The 24445-nt window shown below is 47.0% G+C and overlaps 1 protein-coding gene across 1 annotated transcript in view; it reads right to left on the bottom strand.

The window, feature by feature from the left end:
* Positions 1 to 466: 466 nt before the first annotated feature.
* The window catches only part of LOC144146149 (putative RNA-binding protein EEED8.10), a 44780-nt gene continuing 20801 nt past the window's right edge, over positions 467 to 24445 (bottom strand). Inside the window, exons 9-19 of the mRNA XM_077678113.1 lie at positions 24296 to 24336; positions 21618 to 21861; positions 20335 to 20383; positions 20169 to 20212; positions 19966 to 20045; positions 16320 to 16425; positions 13029 to 13116; positions 9189 to 9329; positions 8293 to 8403; positions 2745 to 2792; positions 467 to 2106 (exon numbers count right to left, since the gene is read on the bottom strand). Of these exons, the coding sequence (XP_077534239.1) occupies positions 2024 to 2106; positions 2745 to 2792; positions 8293 to 8403; positions 9189 to 9329; positions 13029 to 13116; positions 16320 to 16425; positions 19966 to 20045; positions 20169 to 20212; positions 20335 to 20383; positions 21618 to 21861; positions 24296 to 24336 (1035 nt within the window). The 3' untranslated portion in view covers positions 467 to 2023. The remainder of the gene's footprint in view (positions 2107 to 2744; positions 2793 to 8292; positions 8404 to 9188; positions 9330 to 13028; positions 13117 to 16319; positions 16426 to 19965; positions 20046 to 20168; positions 20213 to 20334; positions 20384 to 21617; positions 21862 to 24295; positions 24337 to 24445) is intronic.

Raw genomic sequence — 24445 nt, 5'->3', positions numbered from 1 at the left:
TCCAGAGACCATCAGACAAAGCCAAGAGACTTGGCTGTGCGATTGGCAACAGGGAATTGGCATACTATATACCTGTAACTCGCCAATGAAAATTCATTCTAAACGGGGTTGTTCTGCTTCACAGCGCTTCTGTTTTCCCCAGAAATAAAAATTAAAGGCGACACAAACACCACATTACTTTAGTACCAATCAGCAGCACAATTCGGGAGAAAGTTGCATGTTTCGATAAATTAGTCAGGTGGTAATCCTATACGGTACTTGTATTTTTTTTTTCTTCAAAAAGGCAGTGGCAAAACGAAATAACGGTTAAGTTTACCGCAGTACCACATTAAAAATCACAACATCTAGATGCCTAAAAAATGGTACACACTTAAAAAATGGTACCGATTCTAAAAAAAACGTGTACAGCTTCAGCACAAACGAAGCTGTACACGGACAGCAAAAGAAGACACATGACACGAGCACCGCCAACAAAGAATAGGCAAGCCGCCCATCTTTACTTCGTATACTCTCCATCTATTTGCAGCTGCTGCAAACAACAGGGACAGACAAAAATAGAGCATCGTGTACAGCAGTCAACAACCGTTCTCAACAGAGGCCACCGCACTAGCGGGCCAAGCTTTCGACCCTGAACGGGACAGTCGTGGCCAGAAACACAGGAACTGCAGCCCCCCAAGCACCGGGGGAGATTTTTTCCTTCCAACAGTGCAGCCTCAACCAAGTTTCAATCGAAATTTCTCTTCCCGCCAAATCTCCAATGTTTTATGCTCTGCTTACATTTCTGCCTCTGCTTTGTTACGTTTTATATCTGTGCTATCACAGCAGTAGGCTTTAAACATGCTTTAGATTTCCAGCATTTCGAATAAAAGCTGCGGGGGTGGGGCATTACAAGCGGTTGAATTGATGTGGGCTATAAACAGCGCAGTCTACAGGTAACCACCTCTGTGTCACAAACACATATTGTTATACCAGTGCAATAGTTCATAATGTAACCTACTGGACACAGTAAGGCCGGCAACACCAGAAAGCAAGCGTTGGAAGCGCAAATTAAATCACGCAAAAGGCCTACGGAGCACCCAGAGACGGACGAGAACTTTCAAACTTTTCCCACCAGAGTGCTTGCAAGAGGTGAGGGCATAGATTATGAGAAAACGGTCAAAGTTTGACTTCTTGCCTTGCTGGTGGCCAGACAATGCTACACAATTAAAGTTTGCTCAAACACTCCTGCTGCCTCCTACTGCACAGCTGAAACTAAACAGGAACGCAGCCGTACTGCCGACTGCAACCAACTTGCAACGGATCAACTGTTGCCTGAACACAGGGCCCTAATTCAGTAGCGTAAAGCCCTTGCTTCAAAAACACGCATCAAAACAAAATTTTTTCCACCACACTTTTTCCGGAACACAAGTTCAAAAACATCTTTCCTTTTCCTTTCTGCCAGGCATACATTAAATACACAATACTTCGATACACGTTATATTCACTGAAACATGCAAAGGGAGGAAAAAACAAAAAAATAAGAGTCCCGCTATTTCCTAAACCCACAGCCATTTACATAGCCCTGCACACTTCTTCCCGCCAACACACTCCGGTGACGCTCAACACAGGCGCTCCTTCCGCTGAGAAGCCTAAACCTATATCACAAACGCAGACGTTTTGCTGCGGCTGAAATGCTAGAGGGGGGGGCAAACTCAACGGCCCTGGCAACGCACGCACGGGGAATCGCTACGAACTCACACAACAAACAGAACAAAGGAAAGAGCAAAAGGAGTGGGGGAGGAAAAAAAACTACAACAGCTAGGCGCCTAAACACAGAGAGGCAGGCAGCAGAAGTGCCAGTGCCCTTATCCAAGCTATGTACACTGCCTTACGAGACGGGTGGAGGGGCTAAAATGCGTGCACTGCGGGAGATGAGGAACGCTGCCCCAGACAGGCAGGTTGGACAGCGGCAGGGGTGCAGCAGGGCATCTGGATGGCTGCAAAACTACAGCCCTGGCACGACCGCCTCCCCGCAGATGAGGCTTCAGGACATCATGTAGTCCTCTTCAAAGAGGGGGTCGTCGTTCTCGAGGAAGTCCTGGGCCCTTGCCTCTGCTTCGCCATCGCCTGTCAACACAAGAGGGTAGGGGGGAGATTAAACACTGCTTCACAGCAACGGTTCCCCCCAGCTAACTTACGAAAAAAAAAAAAAAAGTGTGAAAAAATCATAGCAAGTTTAGAAAAACTTTGGAATACAGGTTCACAACATGGCGTCACGTGAGCTAGAAAAGCCACAAAGTTACTTTGATTTTGCACGCTGCAGTAAGCTAAAGCGAAGGAACATAAACATCCTAAATTAGTGTACTCTGTTTGGTAAATGGATGCTTTGTCATGACTTTGGCAAGCACTTGGCAGCCGCAACAGCAGATCTCCTAACAGAACAGCTAACAGTATCAATTTTATCACGGTACATAAGATACCGCGCCGCAATGTTTGCACCAAATTTTTGCGACTGCCATAATCTCAAAAATTTTACAGCTTCCCTCACCTGTTTGCTGGTGAATGGCAGCCAAAAAAGAAAGAAGGTAACAAGGTATGAGCACTTCTTGCAACTGCCTAACTGTAGGGCACCAGAACAAACAACCTCACGACACGAAAGTGAGCTCGGAAGAACTTTTTCTTTCTCCAAACACTTGCACAACGCTGCCACTACACACACAATGTTCTTGCTACCTAGCCAATATAATCCAATCCATAGTCCATACCTTCGTAGCCATCCAGATCCCCGTCCCATTCGTCATGGTCGGGGTAAGCTGTGAAAGGGGATGCACAGTGTAAGAAACAACCCACGCCACCACGATCAGGGCAACACCACTGGCACCACATCTGCCCCCTGTCGTGAACTCTACTTAGCATGGCGTCTTGCAGTTTACACAGCAAGCACAGCAATGCAGCACAGACGGATCACCAGTGTGGTGAACCTACAAAACGCCCCACGGTACTTCCTCACCACTCAAACCACAGCGGCCAGACATTCAGCAATAAACAATGCGAGACTTTACACATGGAGCTACGAAATGCAGCACACTTTACCCACCGCAAAGCCCGACTTCAAACACTTTACACACCGTAAAGCCAGACTTTAAACACCTTACACACCATAAAGCCAGACTTTACACTTTATACACCATGTTTGACTTTAAATACTTTACACACCATTAAGCCCGACTTCAAACACTTTACACACTACAAAGCCCAACTTTAAAGGCCACATAATTGTCTGATTTAAACCAAGAGACAAGACATCTTTTGTAGCCCCTTCGGCTTCTGCTGCACAACATGCGGTGCTTTGTTTGCCTTGAAATAAACAAGTAGAGCTTGAATTTTTCTTGCCCATCCCTCTCTGTTTTTTCTCGTGACTCAAATGGGCACATCGCGAAATCTCTGCTCCACAGAGTACTACAGTAAATTCCAGCATAGCAGCAGCCTGTAGGGCCGTGTGGTGCTGACACCTTGGAGGATGCGTAGTAAAGCTGACAGCCCGCTTGGTCCCATACTCAACTGTGGTAATACAGTTGAACCTCCATATAAGTTATAACGAACCTCAATTTAACGAAATTCGCGATATAACGAATTTTTTCAAGTTATCTATCAAAATTTTGCTAAATGCATGTTTTTTTATCTCGATTTTACAAAGTACTTTTGTGCGGCGTTTTCGATTTAACGAAGTGACGGCAAGAAAGGAAGAACGAAATTCCAGTAGACCGAAAGGAAGGAATAACGAAAGAAAGGAAGAACGAAAACAAGGCACATTTTATTTTGCCTCCCAGAGCCCACATTGAAAACATTCAGTACTCACATTAACTCTTAAACGGCTAAAATGAAAGAAAAGCGGTGAAAGAAGCGGCTCAAACCACTAGCGGCCATAGACGGTTGAATAGTGCGGCCACCATTTTGACGTCTCCATCGTTGCCAACGCCAGCGCCCTCTATGCTTAGGCTGTCGAAGCCTACTTCAAGCTTTTTTTCTACGCATCCTTCCTCACGGTGCTGCTGCCCTAGGTTGTGCTCGCTGATAACCACATTAATATTTTGTTCGTGCATCATTAGGTCAGTCTTCTAAGCAGCGTGAGCACTTCAAGGGAAGGAAAAGTGTTCCGAATAAGAGCCTGAGGAAGTGTCGGTGAAACCAACGGTAGACCGACGGCCCCCGAAATGATGGATGCCATCGACGTTCTGCGGAGGCACGCAGGCGCACGCGAATGTTTACGAGCAAGCCTTGTTAGCGCTGTCAGCATACTAGGTCAAGAAATGCCAAGCACTGCTTACATTATTCTTCACTACGGCTTAAACATTGAGTGCTGGTGGCAATAAATTGCTCTCTGTGAACGTGGTCATCTTCGTTTCACCTGTGTTCATCAGACAGCTGCGATGCGGGGAAATCGGTTTCTTTATAGGGCTCAGTGGGCATAAAAGTAATTGCTTAATCGAATTTGCCGGAAGATATTTAATGCAAGCTTTCCGCTTTAGCGGAAGCACGTAAGCACTGCTACACACGAACTGTGTGTACTCCGCTCGACTCACAAACATGGCTATCTCTAGTGTCGTGGTTGCATCACGCGCCCATACTGCAGAGTTTTTGTACCTGAAAAAAGTATTTTGAAAGTTTCATAGCATCCTTCCGTTGTTGGCCCGCCACACCCCTCAATGCCGCGCCTAAGTCTACCACTGAACGGACGAAAAGAGGCGTAACTTCGAACCAGCACCTCGCCGGGGTGAAGTTCACGGGGCATGGATGCGGGTTCAATTGACTAACAGCGGCGTTTAGTATTGACCGAAATGAAAAAATAAAAAGTGGAAACCTAGTCTGCTATCACATTTAATGAGGCGTTGCGGAAAAAGCACCGGTTTTACGACGACACATGCACTACCGTCGGCTATCCGAATTCCATTGCCTAAGTGTTGAAACTTTTAATTCACACAATTTTCGCAGCCAGTTTTAGTACAAATTTCGCTTTAAGTGGAGAGGTAACTACATAGCAGTTGTTTCTGGGCAATGGGCAAGATTTTGAAACCTCAATAACTGGTTAAATGAACTGTAAAATGGAAACCTCGATTTTACGAAATTCTCGATTTAACGAAATTTCTGCCCCCAAGTACAACTTCATTATATCGAGATTTAACTGTATAATAGCAACTTGACATGCGCATGCATGCACGCATGCACATACATTACACATGTACACGCACGCTTGCACTCGAGATGAAATATAGCTCTCGCTTTCGCAGATGTAAATCCCAGGAATGAGTTTGCACAAAACATTTAACAGAAGTCGAAACTAAAACGCGTCTTGCTGCCAGCGGTGAAGCTGTCGGTTAGGCAGTGTTAACTAGCTGAAAGTCGTAAAATTTCAAGATACCCTAATTTCACTATGTCAGGAGCGCTACAGGCCAAATAGGATTAGAAGCAAGTTTTGGAGCAGGATCATCTTGGTTTTGGAGCAGAAAAATCCAAATTTGGAGCAGCTTACGGGAAATAGATACCTTCATTTTGCAGTGCCCAAATCCCAAATTAGGAGCAGTTTAACACAAACGGTTCCCAAAAAATTTAACGTCAGTGCAGACATGCTTTAGCTTCAGTGGACAAGGTCCTGCAAAAGTGGCAAACGAATTCTCCAGGAAGCTGCAAGGCATGGTGTATGTGTGCCAACCTGAAAATCAGGCTTAAAGTATTTACAATATCAAGCAAACAAAAAAAAAAAAAATGAATGCTATAAAAACTGCAAATGATATTTATATTTGCACTTCAAAGTGCCCTAATAAATGATCAGCCGCAACCTCATTGTATACTAAATAGCTCTTCCACCAGAGCAGCATAAGGCTACAAGACAAAACTGTTCTTTAATATTATCGGAAGCTAACTAGCAGCAGATACGACTAGTGCAGACGCCATTGGTAAGACATAAATGCTTTGCCTTCGACATTTTTTAGTTCGCCAAGGTATTGAAGTGTCTACTCAAGGCTTCCAATCACCGGCCAGTTTTGTGCAGTGCGTCATCTACTAAGCTCATGCCGTCACTGCCGGTGCACTTGCTGTACGCACCAAACCAGCATGTTTGTGTAGGAAAATTATTCACACCCGCTCCGCTCGCGACCACGTGCAAGTGTGCGGCAAGCAGCTCCTGTTACTGCAAGCGACACGCGCTTTGTGCCTTTGTTATGCACTTGGCGGTCATGGCGGTCAGCGGCGAACACCAACATTTGGGTTGTTGCCTATTAAAAGTGCGCAGTACGTTTACAGCAGCACCTACAGCGCTTGGTAGCATTTCGGCTGGCGTACCCGCAAATTTTCCCGCCATTTTTTCGCCGGGCTACCATGGTTGCCAGAGCAGGACTGCCCTCTGTGCCACACACGCTTCTGACCAGATAGCTGGAGATGCTTATCGAGATTGGGTTGTTGGAGATAAACTGTACTGGTGCACTCAGCGCCCGCTATCATGCCTTTGCCATTTTTTTCATGGCTTAAAGGGGCCATGTAGACTAAATACAAGTTTGTTTTATTAAAAAGATTTCATGTTTTATAGTAACTATACCCCAGCACTTGTCCGGCAGCAAATGATGCCATATTCACTGGGAAATTGATCAATTTAAATTAAAATTTTGAGTCTCCCGCCAAATCGTCCATTTTCCTGACGCCTGCAATGAAGTCATAACGGCGCATATCAGAACAAACTTCCACAGTGTTATTCGACTCTGCAGCCTTGCTTGCCGTCAGTCCTCCCAGATGGCGCTACCATACTCAGCCACGAACCACTGACTGCCGTTGGTTTTTTTTTTTTTATCGTATTTACACCTGGCTTGTTTTTGTTACGGTAGAAAGTAATCGTTTCATGAAAGATGGGGTATGCTCGACAAACAGGGCCACATAAGACAACGTCGCTTGCGCCAATCAACAAGTGTCATGAAAGACAACTCCAAAACGGTAAAATGCTGTGCAGCTAAAACAAGCATAGTGCGCCCAGTACCAACAGAAGTGTGCACCAGTACTTTTATGCTTACGCGCATATTCGTAACTTTCATTGTTTACCCCCCCCCCCCCCCCCCCCTTGTTACTGCTGTAAAATGAATGTGCCCTACATTTAAGCGCAAGTAGTTTGGCAAGCTTATAAGTGATGACTAATTTCTAATTTGCGTTTGCTATTGCCAGCCTCATCCAATCACACAGCCGGGCGCATATGACATCACAGGTTCTGTTGCGGGAAACAAGCCGAGTGGGTTGCATGGCCATTCCCTTCTTTCCTAACTATATAGCTTATTTGAGCGAAGCGTGCGTTAAAAGTGGTGTCAGTATGATTCTAATGAGGCAATCTTTTGAATGAATCAAACTTGTGTTTTGTCTGCACGGCTGCTTTAACAGCACAAGGATCACCGCACTCACGGTGCCATCAAAATCATTAGTCGACCAGTTTCAGTGTTTCAGGCGTTAGTACGCAAAACGGGTAAACGTTAACGACATGTCATGCAAGTGAGCTCTGCTGAACAGCGCTCCACCCAACAGCGCACTGAGACCCAAATATCCAAATGGAGGATGTTTTCATCGAATACACCGGTGGCCCTGCAGTGAAGTCCCTTCATACGCTTTGGAGCGACCAGTTTCAGCATAGGTGCAGTGAACTAGGAAAGGCATGGGAGCCACAGGCTATGGACAGCGTGCACGGAGGAAAGAAAGCGTTTCTTTCCTCCATGACCGCGTATGAAGACAAGCTGTCTGCATGGCTGGATTGGAGTGGGTGACGTACGAACGTCGGGTTGCCAGCGTCCTTTATTCTTCGTTGAAGTTACCTAAACAGAAATGTTGCACCTCGTCGGGCCTGTTGGCGCAGCGCAGAACAATTTGAATGAATTTCACAGTTTTGGCGCAGCTTGGGTCAAAAATATGAAACCGTATCAAAATGCCGCAATTGGCGCAGCTGTTGCCCCACCCCTGCGATGTCCGTAACTAACTTTTCACAAAAACACTTAAAAAAGGAGGCTCCCCCTAACTTCATTTCCCCATTCACAATTTGCGACGTCACAGGTTGTAGTTGTGGAAAAAAAAAATACTCCTCTTCCCACTTTAAAAAAAGCATTTTCCGCACTATTAGAACAGCGGCTGCTAATGCTGCTGCTACAAATGGTACGCTTGTATTCACGACACTGTAATTTGCAGATATAGGCCAGCTTTTTTTTTTTCTTTTTCATCACAGTTCGGTGTCCTCTTAACGGCGGCAGCCAAAACCTTTTGTGCTGGGGCACGACTGAGAGCGGCACTTACACATGCGCTCCATCCTGTCTGGCCTGTACAGCTCCACGCAGAAGTTGCTCCGATCAATCTTTAGCTTCACCTTGGGGTCCAGGTACAGATCATCGGGCTCGACGCTGGTTCCTGGAGGAAACGAACGAGTCTTCCACTCAGAAAGGGAAGGCAGACGGGGGCAAGAGAGGGACTTGTGGCAAGCAGAAGTGAGAGCGCGTTTTGTGAGCCTGCACCGAAGTCGGCCTCGCGCTAGACCACTCTTAGGGTCCGCTCGGCTCACCTGCACCACGTGAACCTGTTGAGGGCATGCACCACTTTGCCGTTTGTTTCAGTGTTGGCTCCTAAACTGCGCCGTTCGACTCACCGGTGGTGCTGACGGGTGCAGAACGGGTTCATGGCTTTGCCTGCACTCCCCGTCAAGGAGCAGCAGAAGCACACCAAAAAAGTGCAGGTCTGGTTCCGCCAATAATGCAGAAGGGTGGAGCCAGCACTGCACTGCTGTGAACTGGTTCAAGAGGTTCAGAGTGAGTCGCACGGACTTTAAAACTGACAGGGTGCCAATTTTCAGCACCAAGGCGGTGTCGAACTCCTGAGAGGCAAAGTGGGGACGGTGTCTAGTCAAAGCATCCCATCGCTGTTGTGAGAAGTGTGAACACGTCCGAACGAGACGACTAAGTCAGCCGTGGATGGCGCCCTGCAGTGCACCCACTTGATCCCCGTCCCTCTTCTGCTTCACCCCAAAGTAGGCACTACTTTCTTAACCTACAGTGAACAGACTAATGCGCCACGCATGATTCAGTGACTACGTAAGGCATGCGCGGCCTAATGTGCTCGCAACAACGCCAAGTGAAGTTGTTGCCTCACAGAGACAAGTGAGTCGGGCACGGCCCAGGTCAAACTGCAGCCCAACTGACCTCCCACGACCAGGGTCATCACGTGTGGCCGCTCGCTGACAATGTCCGCAGCGCTGTCCACAGCCGCGTTGGTGACCCGCTCACAGCCGCTGACGTCCAGCAGCCTCAGATCCCGGCAGAGTTCCAGGAGAATCAGCACCCCTGCCGGATAATAAACAGATGAATGAATAAACAAACTCTCCCCAACACTTAACTGCAATGCACTGAGACACACACACACTCACCAGCGTGCATAGTCTTTTAGCACATCGTTGCAGCCATTATGGTCCTTTTCTTTCTGTGTTTTCTGTGTGTTTTATTAAATTTTGGGTCCCCATTCGCCCAAAAACAAGAAATAGCACTGGTAAAGCAAGTATCAGCTGATTTATTAATGAGGCCATTAATTAGAACATCTGCCAATTAAAAAATTGTCTTTTTTGCATGTTTTCATTGACCGTATGACCACGTGAGCCCCCAAACAAATAACGAGCTTTACAGCGCACATATTTATACGTTTACAAGCTTGGGAATAAAGCTAGGACCTCCGTTTTTTTTTTTTTTAGTATCGTCATAATTTTGTCTTCCCCGGAGCTTCTTCTTCTTCGTAGCTTTCTGCTGCGCTAAAATGCAACAACAGTGATGTCTATCGCAATAGGCATCCTTGAAGAACAATTCCCCAGAAAACTAGCAGTTTTGATTTCGTTCTCTATGCGCTAGAGGAACTTCTATGTGATGGAGTCAACTGACACCACCAGGACCGAAAAGGTTAATTTGAACTGTGTAAGGTTCGCATACTTGGGCACTTCTACATTTTGCCATCTTTGAAAAAGATAGCTGCATTTATGCCGGATAAAATGAACTCCAAATGGCGCACAACAGCAGAACATGCGGGCCACTACGCAATAAAGTCAAACCTGGTTTAACAAATGATCGATTATGAAGAAGAAAATCCGAAATTTGGCTTGTTCTCGACTCAATTTCTGCGGCAGTTGTGCTACTTATAACATAACTAAGAGTACAAAATCCAAACGGGTATCGGTTATAACAAGTCATTTTGCTTATTGTGTGGCTAAAAATAGTACATATCTACATTTGCTCGCAGAGCCAAAGCCCATCTATAAACAGAATCAAAAAAAGTAAAAGAAAACGCCTATTGCTGAAACCCCACAACTCCTTTAAAAGCGTGCGGCAAGTGCTTGTTCATGACCCGACAGGCCAATTATGACGATGGTGAGATCAGCACTGCCTGTTGGCTCACTGCAAGACATCGTGGCTGATAGCTGCTATGGGACGGCATTGAAAGTGATCAATCATCCGCCGCCAATCTTTGCTAGGCTACACTGCCTGTACAATAAACAAAGTTTAAGCAAAGCTAAGCATAAGCATAAGGTAAAACCAAAATTAAAAACGGAGTTCTCTTGCTGTGAAGAGAGTTGCTTTACATACGGCTTCATCCAAAACCGACTGACGCTAGCATGCACTTATCCCTGTCAAATGTCAATGTCTGCCACACCGAGTGGAAAATGCTTAATAAGCAAATTTTATCAGTTAACGAGCACCTCCAAGCAAGTGGCACAATCCGTGTTCCGTGAATAACCATTGAAATGATGCAAGTGACTCGTAGTATGTACTATGCTTTGCTGTGGAATGTAAGAAATTTGCACGTAATATGCACACATGATTTACCAATCTTGGCAGTAAAATTGGGCTGTCAGTAGTGCACAAATTCTGCCTCGATGTGCATCCTCACTGAAATTCACGCAACGTGCGCCGAGCCATGGTGCGTGCGGCATCGCATCACAGCTGTCATTAAATTTCTTCCCTGCTCTACACTAGGCCACTTAACAAAAACAAAACACAAAAGAAATAAATTTAAAAAAAGGAAAAAAAAAAGGAAAGGAAAGTGAAGTTTCCCTGTTCAATCTGGGACACAGGTTATCTTATGTTTGTCCGGGGAAGGCCTGTTCAAGGTCAGATATGTCACCCTGCTAAGGTGACAGCATCAAAGAGGATATCAGATAACAGTAGCCTCTGCAGATGAGCCACACCATACGATTTCAACAGACGGCACTTTGGCGCCCGGTACAGGGATTTCGTGGCGGCGGCAGCGGCGTCGCGTAACCAAGCAAGTGAACGAGGCAGCCCAGGCAGAAAGAAAACGGAAGAGCGGCGTCTGGTGAAGGGGAGGGCAGCATGTACTGCTAAGGCGTCACCTCCCAGCGCGTCGCCACGGCTCAGCATGTCTTGCTGCCTCCTCCTCACACTTTCGCCATGCATCGCCACCGGGGAGGGCCCTGCCCCTGACTCTCTCGCCTGACGCTCCCCCTCCGTTTGTGGCTGATTACTGATTGTAGGGTTTAACGCGCCGACGCAACGTAGGCGATGAGGCGCGCCGTAGTGGACGGCTCTGGAATAATTTTGAACTTCTGGGGATCTTTAACGTGGGGCGAAATGTCATACACACGGGCGTTTTCGCTTTTCGCCTCGATCAGAAAAGCAACTGCCACGGCCGAGAATTGAACCCGCGACCTCATGCTCAGCAGCGCAACGCCTTAGCCACTGAGCCACCGCGGCGGGTCCCGTTTGTGGCTCATCTGAGCCACGTGACATTTGCGCCACAGGTTCAAACGTGATTTGCAACAACTTGTTCACCTGCGGCACCATGCTGCGAGATAATGGCACAGCAGCATGCGCCTCCATGTGTTCGGTTATCACACAATCACTTCTTGAGATGCAGTGGATATGCACTGACTGCAGTTCACACTGTGCACACATTTTGCATTAAGGAGTGTAGTAATCGTCAGAGATTTTTTGCTGCACTTTCTTTTCATCTGATTGAAAGATGGGGCCCGCACACTCTTTCCACGCAAGTTAAAAAAAAAGGAAATTGAAGACCTGTGGTACGTGTCTGCTATAGTACAAGCACAGGCAACGTAACTGCACGGCACTCCTCTTTTGTGGAGGCACCAAGGCAGTACTGCACGATTAATTGTGCAGGGAATACGCTGGCATACTTTTGTTGTGTTCCGCGGGTACGACATGGGCTGGGTAAGTTATACGTGTGAAAATACGAAGTATTTTTGTACTGTAGCCCTGTCTTGAAACATCCTGTTCCCAGGCTATTGCATAGCGCGTGTTAAGTGTTTGTTGTGCCTTCTGTTTTACATCCACTAGTTGAACTGCCTACTATTGTAATGAATGCCAGGTTTAACAAATTAATTCTCACCCCTGAGGCAATTTCATTACCACAAAGTCCAACTGTACAGGCAAACTGAAACTGCCTGTGTTGGAACCTTATCTGCAATTCGAACCTTATCTGCCATTGTGCAAACCTTGTCTGCTGTCGACCAAGACGTCGACATCACAATTTCACAAGCCGCCTTGTCGTGAGTGATAGAGCGAGGTAGGGGGACAGAGGAAGGCACTCCCCGTCAAGATAACACCTGTGCCACTGGCAGCAACGTCTAAACTATTAGCCGAGCAAGCAATACGCCCCAGTTTCGGATGTGGTGCTATCAGCTGTTGTGCCTCCGGTTCGCGTGTCAGCAGGTGTGAGTTTGAGAAGCTCTTAGTCCCCAAAAAATACCACCGACACCAAACAGTCGCCTAAAGACAACTTGCAAGGAAACAAGCCTGAATCATATCTTGCCATTTCACATGCCATTTTACGGCTTCAAGAGAAATTTCTTCCCATATTTCTCTGTGTACCACTCTATAACGCAGCTGGTAACCTGTGAAGGCCCATCTTCAATCAGATAGGTTGGCTGTGGGCACCCGGGTTTATGGTTTGAAGTTAGCTAATCAAGCCCAGCCCAGCTCCATTTAGGCTGATGGCAAGACTGATATGCGAGGGACACCAACCTTCGTCGGTCACGTTCGGGCACCCACGGGCTTCCACATGCTGCAGAAGGCCCTGGCAGGAGAGGCTGCCCAGGCCAGAGTCCGTGATCTGACAGTGAACACGCACACAAGAAGTAGTCAGGCCAGCTCTACTGACTTCCACAGCAAATGATACTACACTTCAACGAAAAATAACTGCAAGTTTATCAGACGTAGTAAGGGTGTGGCTTCAGTTATTCTAGACTCCTTGCCAGAGTGATTAACTCTTTCGCTACCGCCGGAAAATTGATTAATTTTAGGGGTCCAAGAAAACATTTTTTTTCCTGCTACAAAATTGGTTAGGCACTAATTGCAGGGGCACAAAATACAGATTATTTAACGGCATTTCCAATAATACCAGTTTTTTAAAGGTTTTTATATATCATAGTTGTAAAAAAATATCAAAACCAAAATTTTTGTCAAGTTGCCGAAAAAAAATGATAAAAAAGGAGTTGTGTATATCAAACCACCGCTAGTAGAAAAAAATTAGAATATACATTTTGTAGGAACGCCCTAGAAAAAATGCCGACTTGCGCGGAACAGTTTGTCAGATATAAAAAAAAAATGTTAGCATGCACGGTGCTCGTGTCATGCGGTGAAGCCCAACCTCCAATTCAAAATGTGCAATTTCGGGTGGTTTCCTGGAATAAATCTGGCGTTTTGTCATTATCAGAGGCACCAATTTGCCCCCACATAACGTAAAAACATCTTTTCAATGGCTGAATTTGCATTCACAGCGAGCAGAATATTTGGGACAAGCACGCGATGCGGAAAAAAACATGCATGAAGTTGAAAACGGAACGCTGTGGTTGATGCTTGTTGTCGTTCACGGTCAGTTATCTCTGAAAACATAAAGCTGAGCTTTATTATCATCTTCTTACTCGCAATTGTAGCCTTGCTCGCAAAAATGAGGTACGATGCGCCAGAATCGTGCCTTGCGGTCTAAGGCCGAGTAGCAGTTGCGCGATAAAAAAGATCAGCACAACGAGCCTCCTCTATTGCAGCGCCATCTAACATTTTAGGGGCGAAGCTCCTTAGGGCGTGGGTCTGTCCATCCTCGACGTATGTATGTAGCCACCTCTAGTTAAGTTCTTGGATTGTTTACTAGATGGCGTGGCTACCTCTAGTTTAGTTCTTGGATTGTTTACTAGATGGCGGTACTTGTATATCATGAAAAGATGCGCTTGGATTGTTTACTAGATGGCGTGGCTACCTCTAGTTTAGTTCTTGGATTGTTTACTAGATGGCGGGGAGCGTTGTAATAAAATCCGTTCGCTGTTGGCGCGCGCTCGGAGTCGCCCGATGGATAAGGCTGCAGATGTGCGAGCCCGCGAGGCAGAAGCGCTCCGTGAAGCTGCGCGACGCCGCCGCCAAGATCCTGCCGTACGAGAGCGGGAGGCCGAAGCGTGTCGTCTGGCTGCGCGACGACGCCGCCAAGATCCCAGCGTTCGAGAACGAGAGGCCCAAGCGTCATGGCAACAGCGCGAGGACCCTGCCGTACGCGAAGCGGCACGGCTGCGGCGCGAAGAGGATCTCCAAAACGTCAGAGAACGGGAAGCGGCGAGAAAGCGCGCGTATCGGCAGGCAGACCCCGATGCAGTGAGAGCTCGTGAGGCGTCTGCAAAACGCATCAGGCGAGCTCAGCCCCAAGGTGCCGACGCGCGGTTTAAGCGAGACTTTCTAGACGTTATGTTCGGACACAGATGTAGTGGGCGAACTTTCACTGAAGAGTCACGGTTTTACCGATGATTTCCCCTCAGGAGCTTCGCCCACTCATCATCATTCACCCCGTGGATATGCTGTGAATTTTTTTCAAATGAAACAGTACAAAAACTTATCAGAGACTCCGTACGAATAGACAGTTCAACTAAGCAGCAACAATAGACACCCGGATATACCCTCGCATGGAAACGAAACTGGAAGGCGAACAGCTGGCACTGTGTAAGGCCGGTTTGAAGCGCTGTCCTCGGCGGAACAGATATCTGGCGACTGGGTGTGACCTTTTGACTTGCATATGAAGTTCTTATCGCAGAAATCGGGTTAGGGTGGGGGGAAATCAGGAGCGCCGTGCTTTGTTTGAGGATCAGTCGCGGACGCTTCAGGCGCCATGGCAGGTAGCCTTGAAGTTGGGTAACTGCGTAGTAGAGCTTAATATGAATTTCACGATGCAGAAACGAAACCGAAACTGTTGTAAACTGTTTGAGAATGGTCCTGGGGTAAGTAGAACTACCACAGTACATAGAACAACGTGCGCAAAGGCAATAAAACTGCCTAAAATCATAAAGTAGCTTTGCAACCAGGCACTGCTTGACATTTTCAGCCAATTTCTGGGATTATTTACTGTCAGAGCGCGAACCTTACGATTGAAAATCGTTTGCTAGTTCCCCATTCACGCCCTGATAGCAAAAAACAAGCGCTGGTGCAGAGTAATTACGAGTTGCACGCATTCTTCGTTGGTAGCCATGACGCGCGATGACCACGCCCCTTTTCCACACCCAGGTGATTCAAAAGCGTGTCAAAAATCACGTTTCGGTTGCGAAAATGAAAACAAAACTGATTTTGAAAGGCCATTTTCTGATCTAACTCCGAACAGCTTTACTTGTTCAAGAAACGCCTGGAACACTATGAAAATGCGCTTCCAAAAGTATCGATCAAATTGATCGATTTTGATAGGCGCGGTAGCGAAAGAGTTAATGTATGCACTTGCTGTATGCACTTTCCTGGCTCCACCACTTATCAAATTATAAAACTGCACAAAAGATAAAAAAAAAAGACCCCTGGCATAACGCTATATACTTGTAAGCTCATACTTGCAGCTCAAATCGAAATAAACAAATAAATGCATGCTTAATTAATTCAAAATTATGTTTCCCATTCAAAATGCCCGTTTTGTGGAACAATTCAGTGTATATGTAATATGCCTTGTTAGCTGTTTATTAGCACCTTTTAACTGTGCAAAGTTAACGTTTTTACCTATATATCAACGTCCCTAATGTGCTGGTAATAAATTGTATAAAAGCCTCCAGTGACATTGGGAAGGTGATTTTTCCTTCTTTGAATGCTAGCATGACTGCCTTGAAAAACTTTCTCAGATGGCCAGTAATAAACTACACTTCCCACCAGAAAGTGGCAAGGCTTCTGTTGCAAGTCCAAGAAGGTTAAAAAAAAAATTCTACTTTGGGTGGGATTTGGCTTCTGCAACTGAGAATCAAGCCCACACTATGCTCGACAGCAAAGCCAAAATCCGCCCTCGAGCGTCCGAGCATTACTTACGCTTCCCAGGTAGTTGAGTTTCAGCTGGCGCAAGCCGTAGCACCTCGCCAGCTCGCCGAGAACCACGTCGGTGACGTACGCGCTGCAGCCGGTGAGATCCAAGCACCTGAGGAACAGCAGTGCAGCACCGCACACTTAGGACCAGAATGCATCTTCGCTAGGGGTGTGCGAATATTCGAAACTTCGAATATTCGATTCGAATTTTTTGGTATTCGATTCGATTCGAACGACACTTTTAGGTTCGAAATATTCGAACCACCCAAAACTTAAAAAAAATAATAAATTCAGAGCGTGTCTCAGCAGCAAAGTCGCGAAGCATATACACGGCGAACGGTACGTGCTTTCGCAGACTGTATCGGTCTGCTCGCGAAAACGCTCTGCGCACACCCAACGCGCGCTGACACCGCCGGGAAACCACCCCCACGCTGCGCGCGGCGCAGCCGGCGGCGTCAACATGGCGTCGGCTCCAGCCGCGAAGTGGCGCGGGCGCTCGAGCGACCGTTTCTAACCGCTCTTTAAAATGCGGCTCAAGGGAGACACGAAGTTGCTTGTGCGGTAAAGGAGCTGATAATGCATGCGAAAACGGTACTATAAAACATCATCCGCGCCGCTAGAAAGCGCCCGTAAAATATTTGCCGGGGTGCTAAGCCTAACCATCTCCGGCGGATCCAAGCCGGCTGTCTCGATCTCATCGCAAGTAGTCAGGCTCCTCCATTCTGCCGCGCGCGTCGTGCATCATTTTCTGACCGAGGTAGGCGCTACCGCGGGCGCGAAATCGTCGATGCGGGCGTGAAAATACAGCGCTCGCAGAGCCGAGGCGAGCGAATCGCGTGCAAAAACGCACCATGCGGTTCACGCTTGACTGTTGCAGCGTGTAGCGAGCTTGGGCACAGCGAGTGAGGCAACGAGCGCGAAGCTTTACGTGCTCCAGAAAGAACTGCTTTGCGACATGGGGGTTAAAAAAGCAGAAAAAATCACGAATTTCTTCACGCGAAAGTAAGAGAAGAAATAAACGAAAACTTTTTTCAGCCCTCAATTTTTTGGTCTGTGTTGGTTCATACGAATTTCGGATGATACGAATATTTTTCGCGGTCCCGCAAGATTAGTATCATCGAGATTTTACTGTATCAGCGCGCGGCAATGTGCACGGGCTCGGGCATGCCAGCCACTAGTGTCTCAAGTGAGCGGCTGCTTTCAGTATCTGGTGTAGTCGTGACGAACAGGAGGTTGTCACTGCTCCCCGAACATGTCGAGCAGTTAACCTTTCTCCATGTTAACATTTAAGTGAGTGCAGACCTTAACCTGTTGAGTGCAATGGTATTGTGTAATTTCTAAATTTACTTTGTATGATTTGTTATGAAATAAAGTTGCAGTTTTTGTGTCTCTAGATGGTGAAAACTTTAATTTTACAAAAAACAATAAGTATTCGTATTCGAAAAATATTCGATTCCATTCGAACTTTGTTTTTATTATTCGCATTCACTTCGAAATTAAAAAATTGATATTCGCACACCCCTAATCTTCGCACAACCGACCGCTCGTTCCACGCTATTTTTTCAAAGCCGGCGACAGCAAGGCACTTTGCACATGCTGGGTGCCTGCTACATTTTGCTGGCTTGCTTGCAGAACTCGCTTCCCGAATCTAAAGTTGAGTATGCTAACGCACTGACCAAACCGTCACTCGCTTGGGCTGCTACTAAAAGTGAGCGAATGGAGTGCTACCGCACAGCAAAAAAGAACAATGCGTATTTCACCGAATACTGTCCCATAAAAAAAACGCGACTGCCCATGCTACTCCTCCTTTAAGGGTCATTCGAAAAACTACCAAACAGAGAATTAAATCTTCCACACCATCCCTAGACACGTTGCGAGCACACTGCATATGTGCACCAAATCAATACCGCCCGCATAACTGTGGCTGTCAGGTCACCACTCGTTTCCCAATGGGAGCGGTGGAATGCCTGATGAGGTGTGTCCCCTGGAGTGCGCCACACCACAGATGAGAGGCTTGCGTTCGGGCTAGCTGGTATTCCATAATGTTCATCTTAAGCACAGAAAAAAACAGGGACACAGTAGACAGCGCTTGTCCTTGTCTACTGTGTCCCTGCTTTTTTTTCTACGCTTAAGATGAACTTTACAGATGAGAGGCCAAACTAGGCATCCTACACTGAAAAATGATTTTCACCCTTTCGGAGAAGTTTCACTGCCCGTAACTAGCACCCTTACACCCTAGCAGAAAACAAAAGAAAACACCCTTTGAAGAAAGTTTTGACATTTATTACACCCTTTCAAAGAGAGTTTTTCTCTGTTTTTTCGAAATAGCATAAGGGTGTCAGTTATATACAGTGGAAAGTACAGTATAGACCGCTTGCAATGTGTCACAGGAGCCGCGAAAGTCCGTACTATATAAGTGGTGCCACACTGTATACGAAACATGTGCAAATCCAATCACATCGCAATCTACCTTTCAGTCATTCTTTGTTTATCATCAATCACATAAAGGCTTCTCAAAAACAGAGGTGTGGTCTTTATTTCGTCTTTTTCTCCCCTATCAGCCACGGCTGAAGTCTTACAAGCTGCTGCACAGCCTTACAAACCGTGAGTGCGGCTTTAACTTCTTTGTATTTTGTTTCTTGGAGTCTATGACCTGATGCCACGGGACAATGCAATAAGAACGCGAGCGAGATTCTTTTTTTTTTCCCCTTTTTCTTCCCCCCACCCCCGCTCACGTTCGCCATGCCGAAGGTGGTTGTTTATCAGATAAGCACAGCGTACAAGTAGAAAGGGAAAACCTTCGGCATCCCGACTCACTATCTCCAGATGTTTGAAAACGAAAAGAGTGGTTGCTTATCAGCACATTATAATAGAAACAATGGGATAAGGAGAGGGGCCCGCTATCTTCTGAGGTGCATCAAGCAAGGACAGTTGTGGTTATCGTGTGTGCAAATGGAAGACGCAAACTAAAGGCCCCCCCCCCTTTTTTTTTTACTGTCGAAGTTGGAGGAGAGTAGGGAGCACGCACTGAGTGGGTTGACTGATTCCATCTTTTTTTATTCTTTATCGCGACCCCAAAACAATGCCCCAGCTGCGCCGGTCGATCAGCGGACCTGCCATAAAATTGCACCATTAAATGGTATTGCGGTTTGGGGCAACCGCATCATCAACAGTACGCTTATGCATTGACTTCTACGGGAGGCCTACCAGTGGCCAGGAAAACTCACATTATATCTGCTTCCGCACTATAAGCGGCTACGTTATAAATGGCCTGCACTGTAAATCGTTTTACAGTATATGGGACCTAAACAGAGGCATAGCAGCACCCCCTTGCTACGGCTTGACAAACCCTGTAGATAAATTCATGTAGTTCCCTTCAACAGGAGCCACCCAATGAACGCTACCCAGGCGGACAGCAGGCGGAAGAAGAGCCAGCAGGGAAGGGCAGGAGTGGGCAACAGAAATGCGGCTGTTTGGCCATTGTCAGCTGATGCAACAGGCGGTTTCACACAGGCGGTGCTGGCTGATTAAAAGTCAGAGCATTGCTTTGGGGGACAGACAGCACTTGAAGTGTCCTCGAGCATACAACGAGCGTTACGAGAACAGACCCGTGCAATGGGTGGGGACACGGGCCAACACCCGACCAACTGACCTGAGCTTGGTGCAGCCCTTGCAGATGGCCGCGATGACCGCATCGACGACGGCTTTGTTGTGGCTCAAGTTCAGCTCCTCCTGCATTGTGCACCAAGAGAAGAAGAAGAAGAAGAAAAGTGAGGAGCAAGGAGGGCTCTAGTCTGGATCTTTGTTGGCCAGCCTACAGCTGACCTCACCAACACATCAACGCAGCAGACTCACCAGCAGGGGCAGGCTCCCGATGGCAGCAATACTGTCACCGATAACTGAAAGAGAAGAGGAGAAAAGGGTCACTCCGTCGGAGGAAGACCTCTTGCCAGTGCACGCTTTAAAATGCCCAGAGACGCAACACAGGTCTCCGGCTACAGGGTGCAGAAAGCAAGCTCACGGTTGGGGAACGATCCGGACAGGGTGAGAACCCTCAGTGCCCTCAGGTTCTGCGGTTGGAAACAAGAACGCGACAAGGGCAGTCAGGCACAACTGCACAAGTGCCCCTTCGAGCTGTGCTCCAGTCGGTAATAATGAGAAATGATGCAACTTAGTGGTTGGACTCTGGGCAAAGGCAGGGGAGGAAGGGGATGGCATCCCTCATTGCAATTGGGCAGCCTTTGACTGGCTCAAACTGCTTTTAGATGCACATTTCAACAAGATATTGCAATAAGTTACAGCAAAGTCTGAGTGTCTCGTCAAGGCTTCCACCAATGGCTATTGTTGTACAATGACAGCCACATTTCCCCAACGCTGCTACGAAAATTCCAGTCATAAGCACGGTGCGTACCCCAATTTTTTCAAAAGGAATACTGGTCTTGACCTTCACGTGCTTCCACCAAATTCCATTTGTTTCTTACTGCGCTTTGCCTGAAATCCCACACAATTCTTTTTTCTTTTTTAAACAACCTACGCTCACCTTTGCTCGGAGGCAGACGCTTACATTTTTGCACATCCTGCATTTTTGCAACGTCCGTGTAACGATAAAATTCTTCACAGATAAATAAATTACAAACACAGGAAGTCTTGCCACAGTGTACGGCCTTGCAGTAAGCACACTGCCTACTGTACACGAGTATAAGTTAAGAACGACATAAGGAAGTTGCCTCAGTGCCTCATCACCGCACCCAGCTGTTCCTCTGCGAAATGCAAAGAGCACGTTACAAAGAGTATTTTGAATGCGACTCAAGTCATTTCCGTGATTTGTCTGACTTTATCTGCTTAAAAAAAAGTACTGCAGCGATGACAAATGTGAGAAAAGCCAGATGGTGTCACATTACACGCAATCTCCGTTCAAGGTGCGCCTGAGCCTGTTGTCGCCTTGGTCCATTTCTTCTTGCACTACTGCCATTCTTATTAACTTGTATCCAAGAATAGTTTACTGCTTCGCTCCTTTCCAAAGAACACCCGAGTGAATGGGACAAGCAGAAGACCTGTGCTTGTGCCAAAGACTCCACCACCAGTAACAACATGAGCACGATCTCATTAGCAGAGGCCAAAGCTAATGAAAAGGGCTGAGTAGTCTCAACAAGCATTCGAATGAAGCAGAAATTGAACGATCCGAATAAGCAGCGATAAATGTGGGGCATCGACCTTTTGGCAAGTTGGTATTGGTTTAATGTCTCAAAGAACAGTGCTGACAGTGTCTTTTACTACGACAGGGAGATACTGTTCACTACGTACCTGGCAGAGCAGGGCAAGGTCGCTGTCCGTGAGCTGGAAGCAGCCCGTGAGCGTGAGCTCGGACAGGAAGCAGCACTTGGTGGCGATCTTGGCGAAGCCCGAGGCCCCCACGCCTGAGCAGCCGCAGAGCACGAGTCGGCGGAGCCGCACGCCGGCCATGTGGAAGCACTGGCCCGACAGCTTGTGCATGTCCGTCAGGTCCAAGTGCTCCAGGTACTTGCACAGGTGCAGCAGCCACCACAGCCTAGTATAGGGCCATTGGGGGGAGAGGGAGCAGAGGAGCCCGTCAGTCTTGAAGGGGGCCCCCCCAAGACCAAATACGAGTTCGGCACATCCAAGAAGACTGATCCGTCCCAATAACCACGGTGCCAATTGCATCACCAACTTCGAAAAAAAAAAAAAAAAAAACAGAGATATCAAAGAGCAACAGGCGAAGCAGTGCTGACTACCCAGCCACTTTCTAAAGATTTCTCTACGACACCACAGAACCCTGTTGGTGCAATTGGCAGCTTCTAACCTAAGCCACCGCCAAGAAATGTACTAAATGGGCAATTGTAGAGGGGCCTCTAGTTCTGCCCAGTTGTGTCACTTGAGTACTAACAAGCAGTTAACACACTATCGCTACGCTTTTAGTGCTGGCCCATACAGGTTACTGTTGCCTATAATATTATGTTAACGTAACGCAAGGTTGGCATGTTTTTCAATAATTCTTGGTTTTTTGTCAGTCAAGAAAACGTCTTTTGGGAATGAAATTGAGCTGAGAAGTTTACCAAAGGCTGGTTCTCTCCAACTGAACAAGCTGTATTTTGTCTTTAATCTTTATGGCCCCTTTAAGGGGGCACATGGGTCTTTGATCCAAAACTTTATTTTTACAGTTATGACAATGAAAATAGGAGGACACATGTAGTTTTTCATTCTGATTCTAGATATAAAATTTGTTTTCATGTAAAACGAATACATTCAAATTTATTCGGATACATTCGAACTGTGCACAAATCAAGGAGCGCAATAAGACTAACAGAATCATTCTATCTTGTCTGTAGCAGAAGTTACAACCGTTTGAAGTTCAGGCTTGGAAGGCAAAACTGGTTTTTCTGGTTCCCACCTTCCAAGCCCACACTTCAAATGTTTGTAACTTTGCTACAGACCAGATCGAATGATGATAGTCTTAGTGCACTCCTTGATTTGTGCACAGTTCACTGGTACTTTGTTCAGTTGCATCACTCCAGCAGTTTTTTTTTGTTGCAAAAGCTGTCGAGAAATCAAATATAAAAATGCAAATAAATTTGAATGTAGTTGTTTTACACCAAAACAAACTTTATATCTACAATCAGAATAAAAAACTACATGTGTCCTCCTATTTTCATTGTCATAACTGTAACAACAAACATTTTCGCTCCCTTAAAGGGGCACTGACACAAAATTTTGAAGGCGAGATAACTTCGGAGATAGATTGGTGGGAACACATATACATCATCTGCAAAATATCTGCGGTGAATACAGCCTAGAACATATTTAAAATCAATTTTAAAGTGTGCGAAACGCAACCGAGCAGCCAGCAGAGGACCACGCGCAATCGACATCCCGAGGATATGGTGTAAATAAACAACACCCAAACACGTCACGAGTTTGTGTTTGCCGCTTCCGCACTGCCGCCGTTTTTCGCCGGCTCGCCCGGCTCGCCGCTCCAAATCGGAGGGCCAGAGGGCGGAGCTTCTGCTCTCGAGAACGAACGACCCGATTGTTGGCAGCGGAGGCGCCGTGATTTCGTCAGCTAATCGGGCAGCTGGCTGCGACCAAAGTTCTACGGCGATTCCAGGGACTGTTTTTATTGCTATTTATTACCATTGGATGCGAAAACGCGCCGGAGGCACGAAAAGCCCACTGAGCTAGCCACACGGTCGCTGTGCAGGTGGCGGCCACGGCCGCGAAGTGGCCCAGGCCGGCGCAGGTAGCTCAAGTGATAGCTTGTTACCGCTGCCCGAAATTGTCCCCAAGTCCCGACCATGGTGGCTTACATGAGAAAGGAGTTATAATGATGCGATGGCGGGTTGCATTAAAAATTGTCATCTGCACTGCTTACGAGAGCGGCACTCGAATATCCGCCGCAGTGCTAAGCCGAACACATCTGTTGGCGGACCTGTAGGCAGACCGGCTGGCTGCTCCCAGCGCGCGTCTTGCCACCCACTGTCTTGAGCGTCGCACATCGTTCTTTAGCCGTGGTAGCATTTGCACTCGCAGCGCCTGCGTCACATCCACGGTCGCTTTTTAATTAAGCGCCTCACGAGATCAGTACGTGGGGGCATTCGCAGAAACTGCCGTCGATGCGTATTCGACAGTGCTACGGCGGCTCTGCTCTGTGATATCCCTCCGACGGTCACGTGGCCAGCTTTGTTCACACAAAATCCACAAAATCCATCGTTTCGCGGCACTCGCTGAAACCGAAACTGCGACTGGCCGCATTGAAAATGCCTCTAATTAAACAACCGTCGCACGCTGAAGCAAATGAGGTATCTACAGGTTATAAGTAGGTCACTAGCTACTTATCGCAACAAAAAAAAACAAGATGCAAAATTTTTGTGTCAGTGCCCCTTTAAGCTCTAGCGGATGCTCATGCACTGACAATAACAAAAAAAAAAAACGAAAAAGAAAAAGTATGCTTGGTGAATCAGACTCACCCTTTCTCCCCCACGTCACTGCACCTACTCAGCAAGACCGTCTGGAAGGAAGACATTGTGAGTTGGGAGAGACCTAAACGGGGGAGACAGCACGCCAGCAGCTCTTTGCCCGTCTCACAAATCTGTTAATAAGGGAGCCCCGGACATGTA

The sequence above is a fragment of the Haemaphysalis longicornis genome, unplaced genomic scaffold (assembly GCF_048455015.1).
Source record: "Haemaphysalis longicornis isolate Haplotype H1 unplaced genomic scaffold, Haemaphysalis longicornis Haplotype H1 scaffold_7, whole genome shotgun sequence".
Classification (NCBI taxonomy): domain Eukaryota; kingdom Metazoa; phylum Arthropoda; class Arachnida; order Ixodida; family Ixodidae; genus Haemaphysalis; species Haemaphysalis longicornis.
The sequence above is the reverse complement of the archived record's forward strand: the minus strand, read 5'-3'. Positions and strand labels throughout refer to the sequence as shown.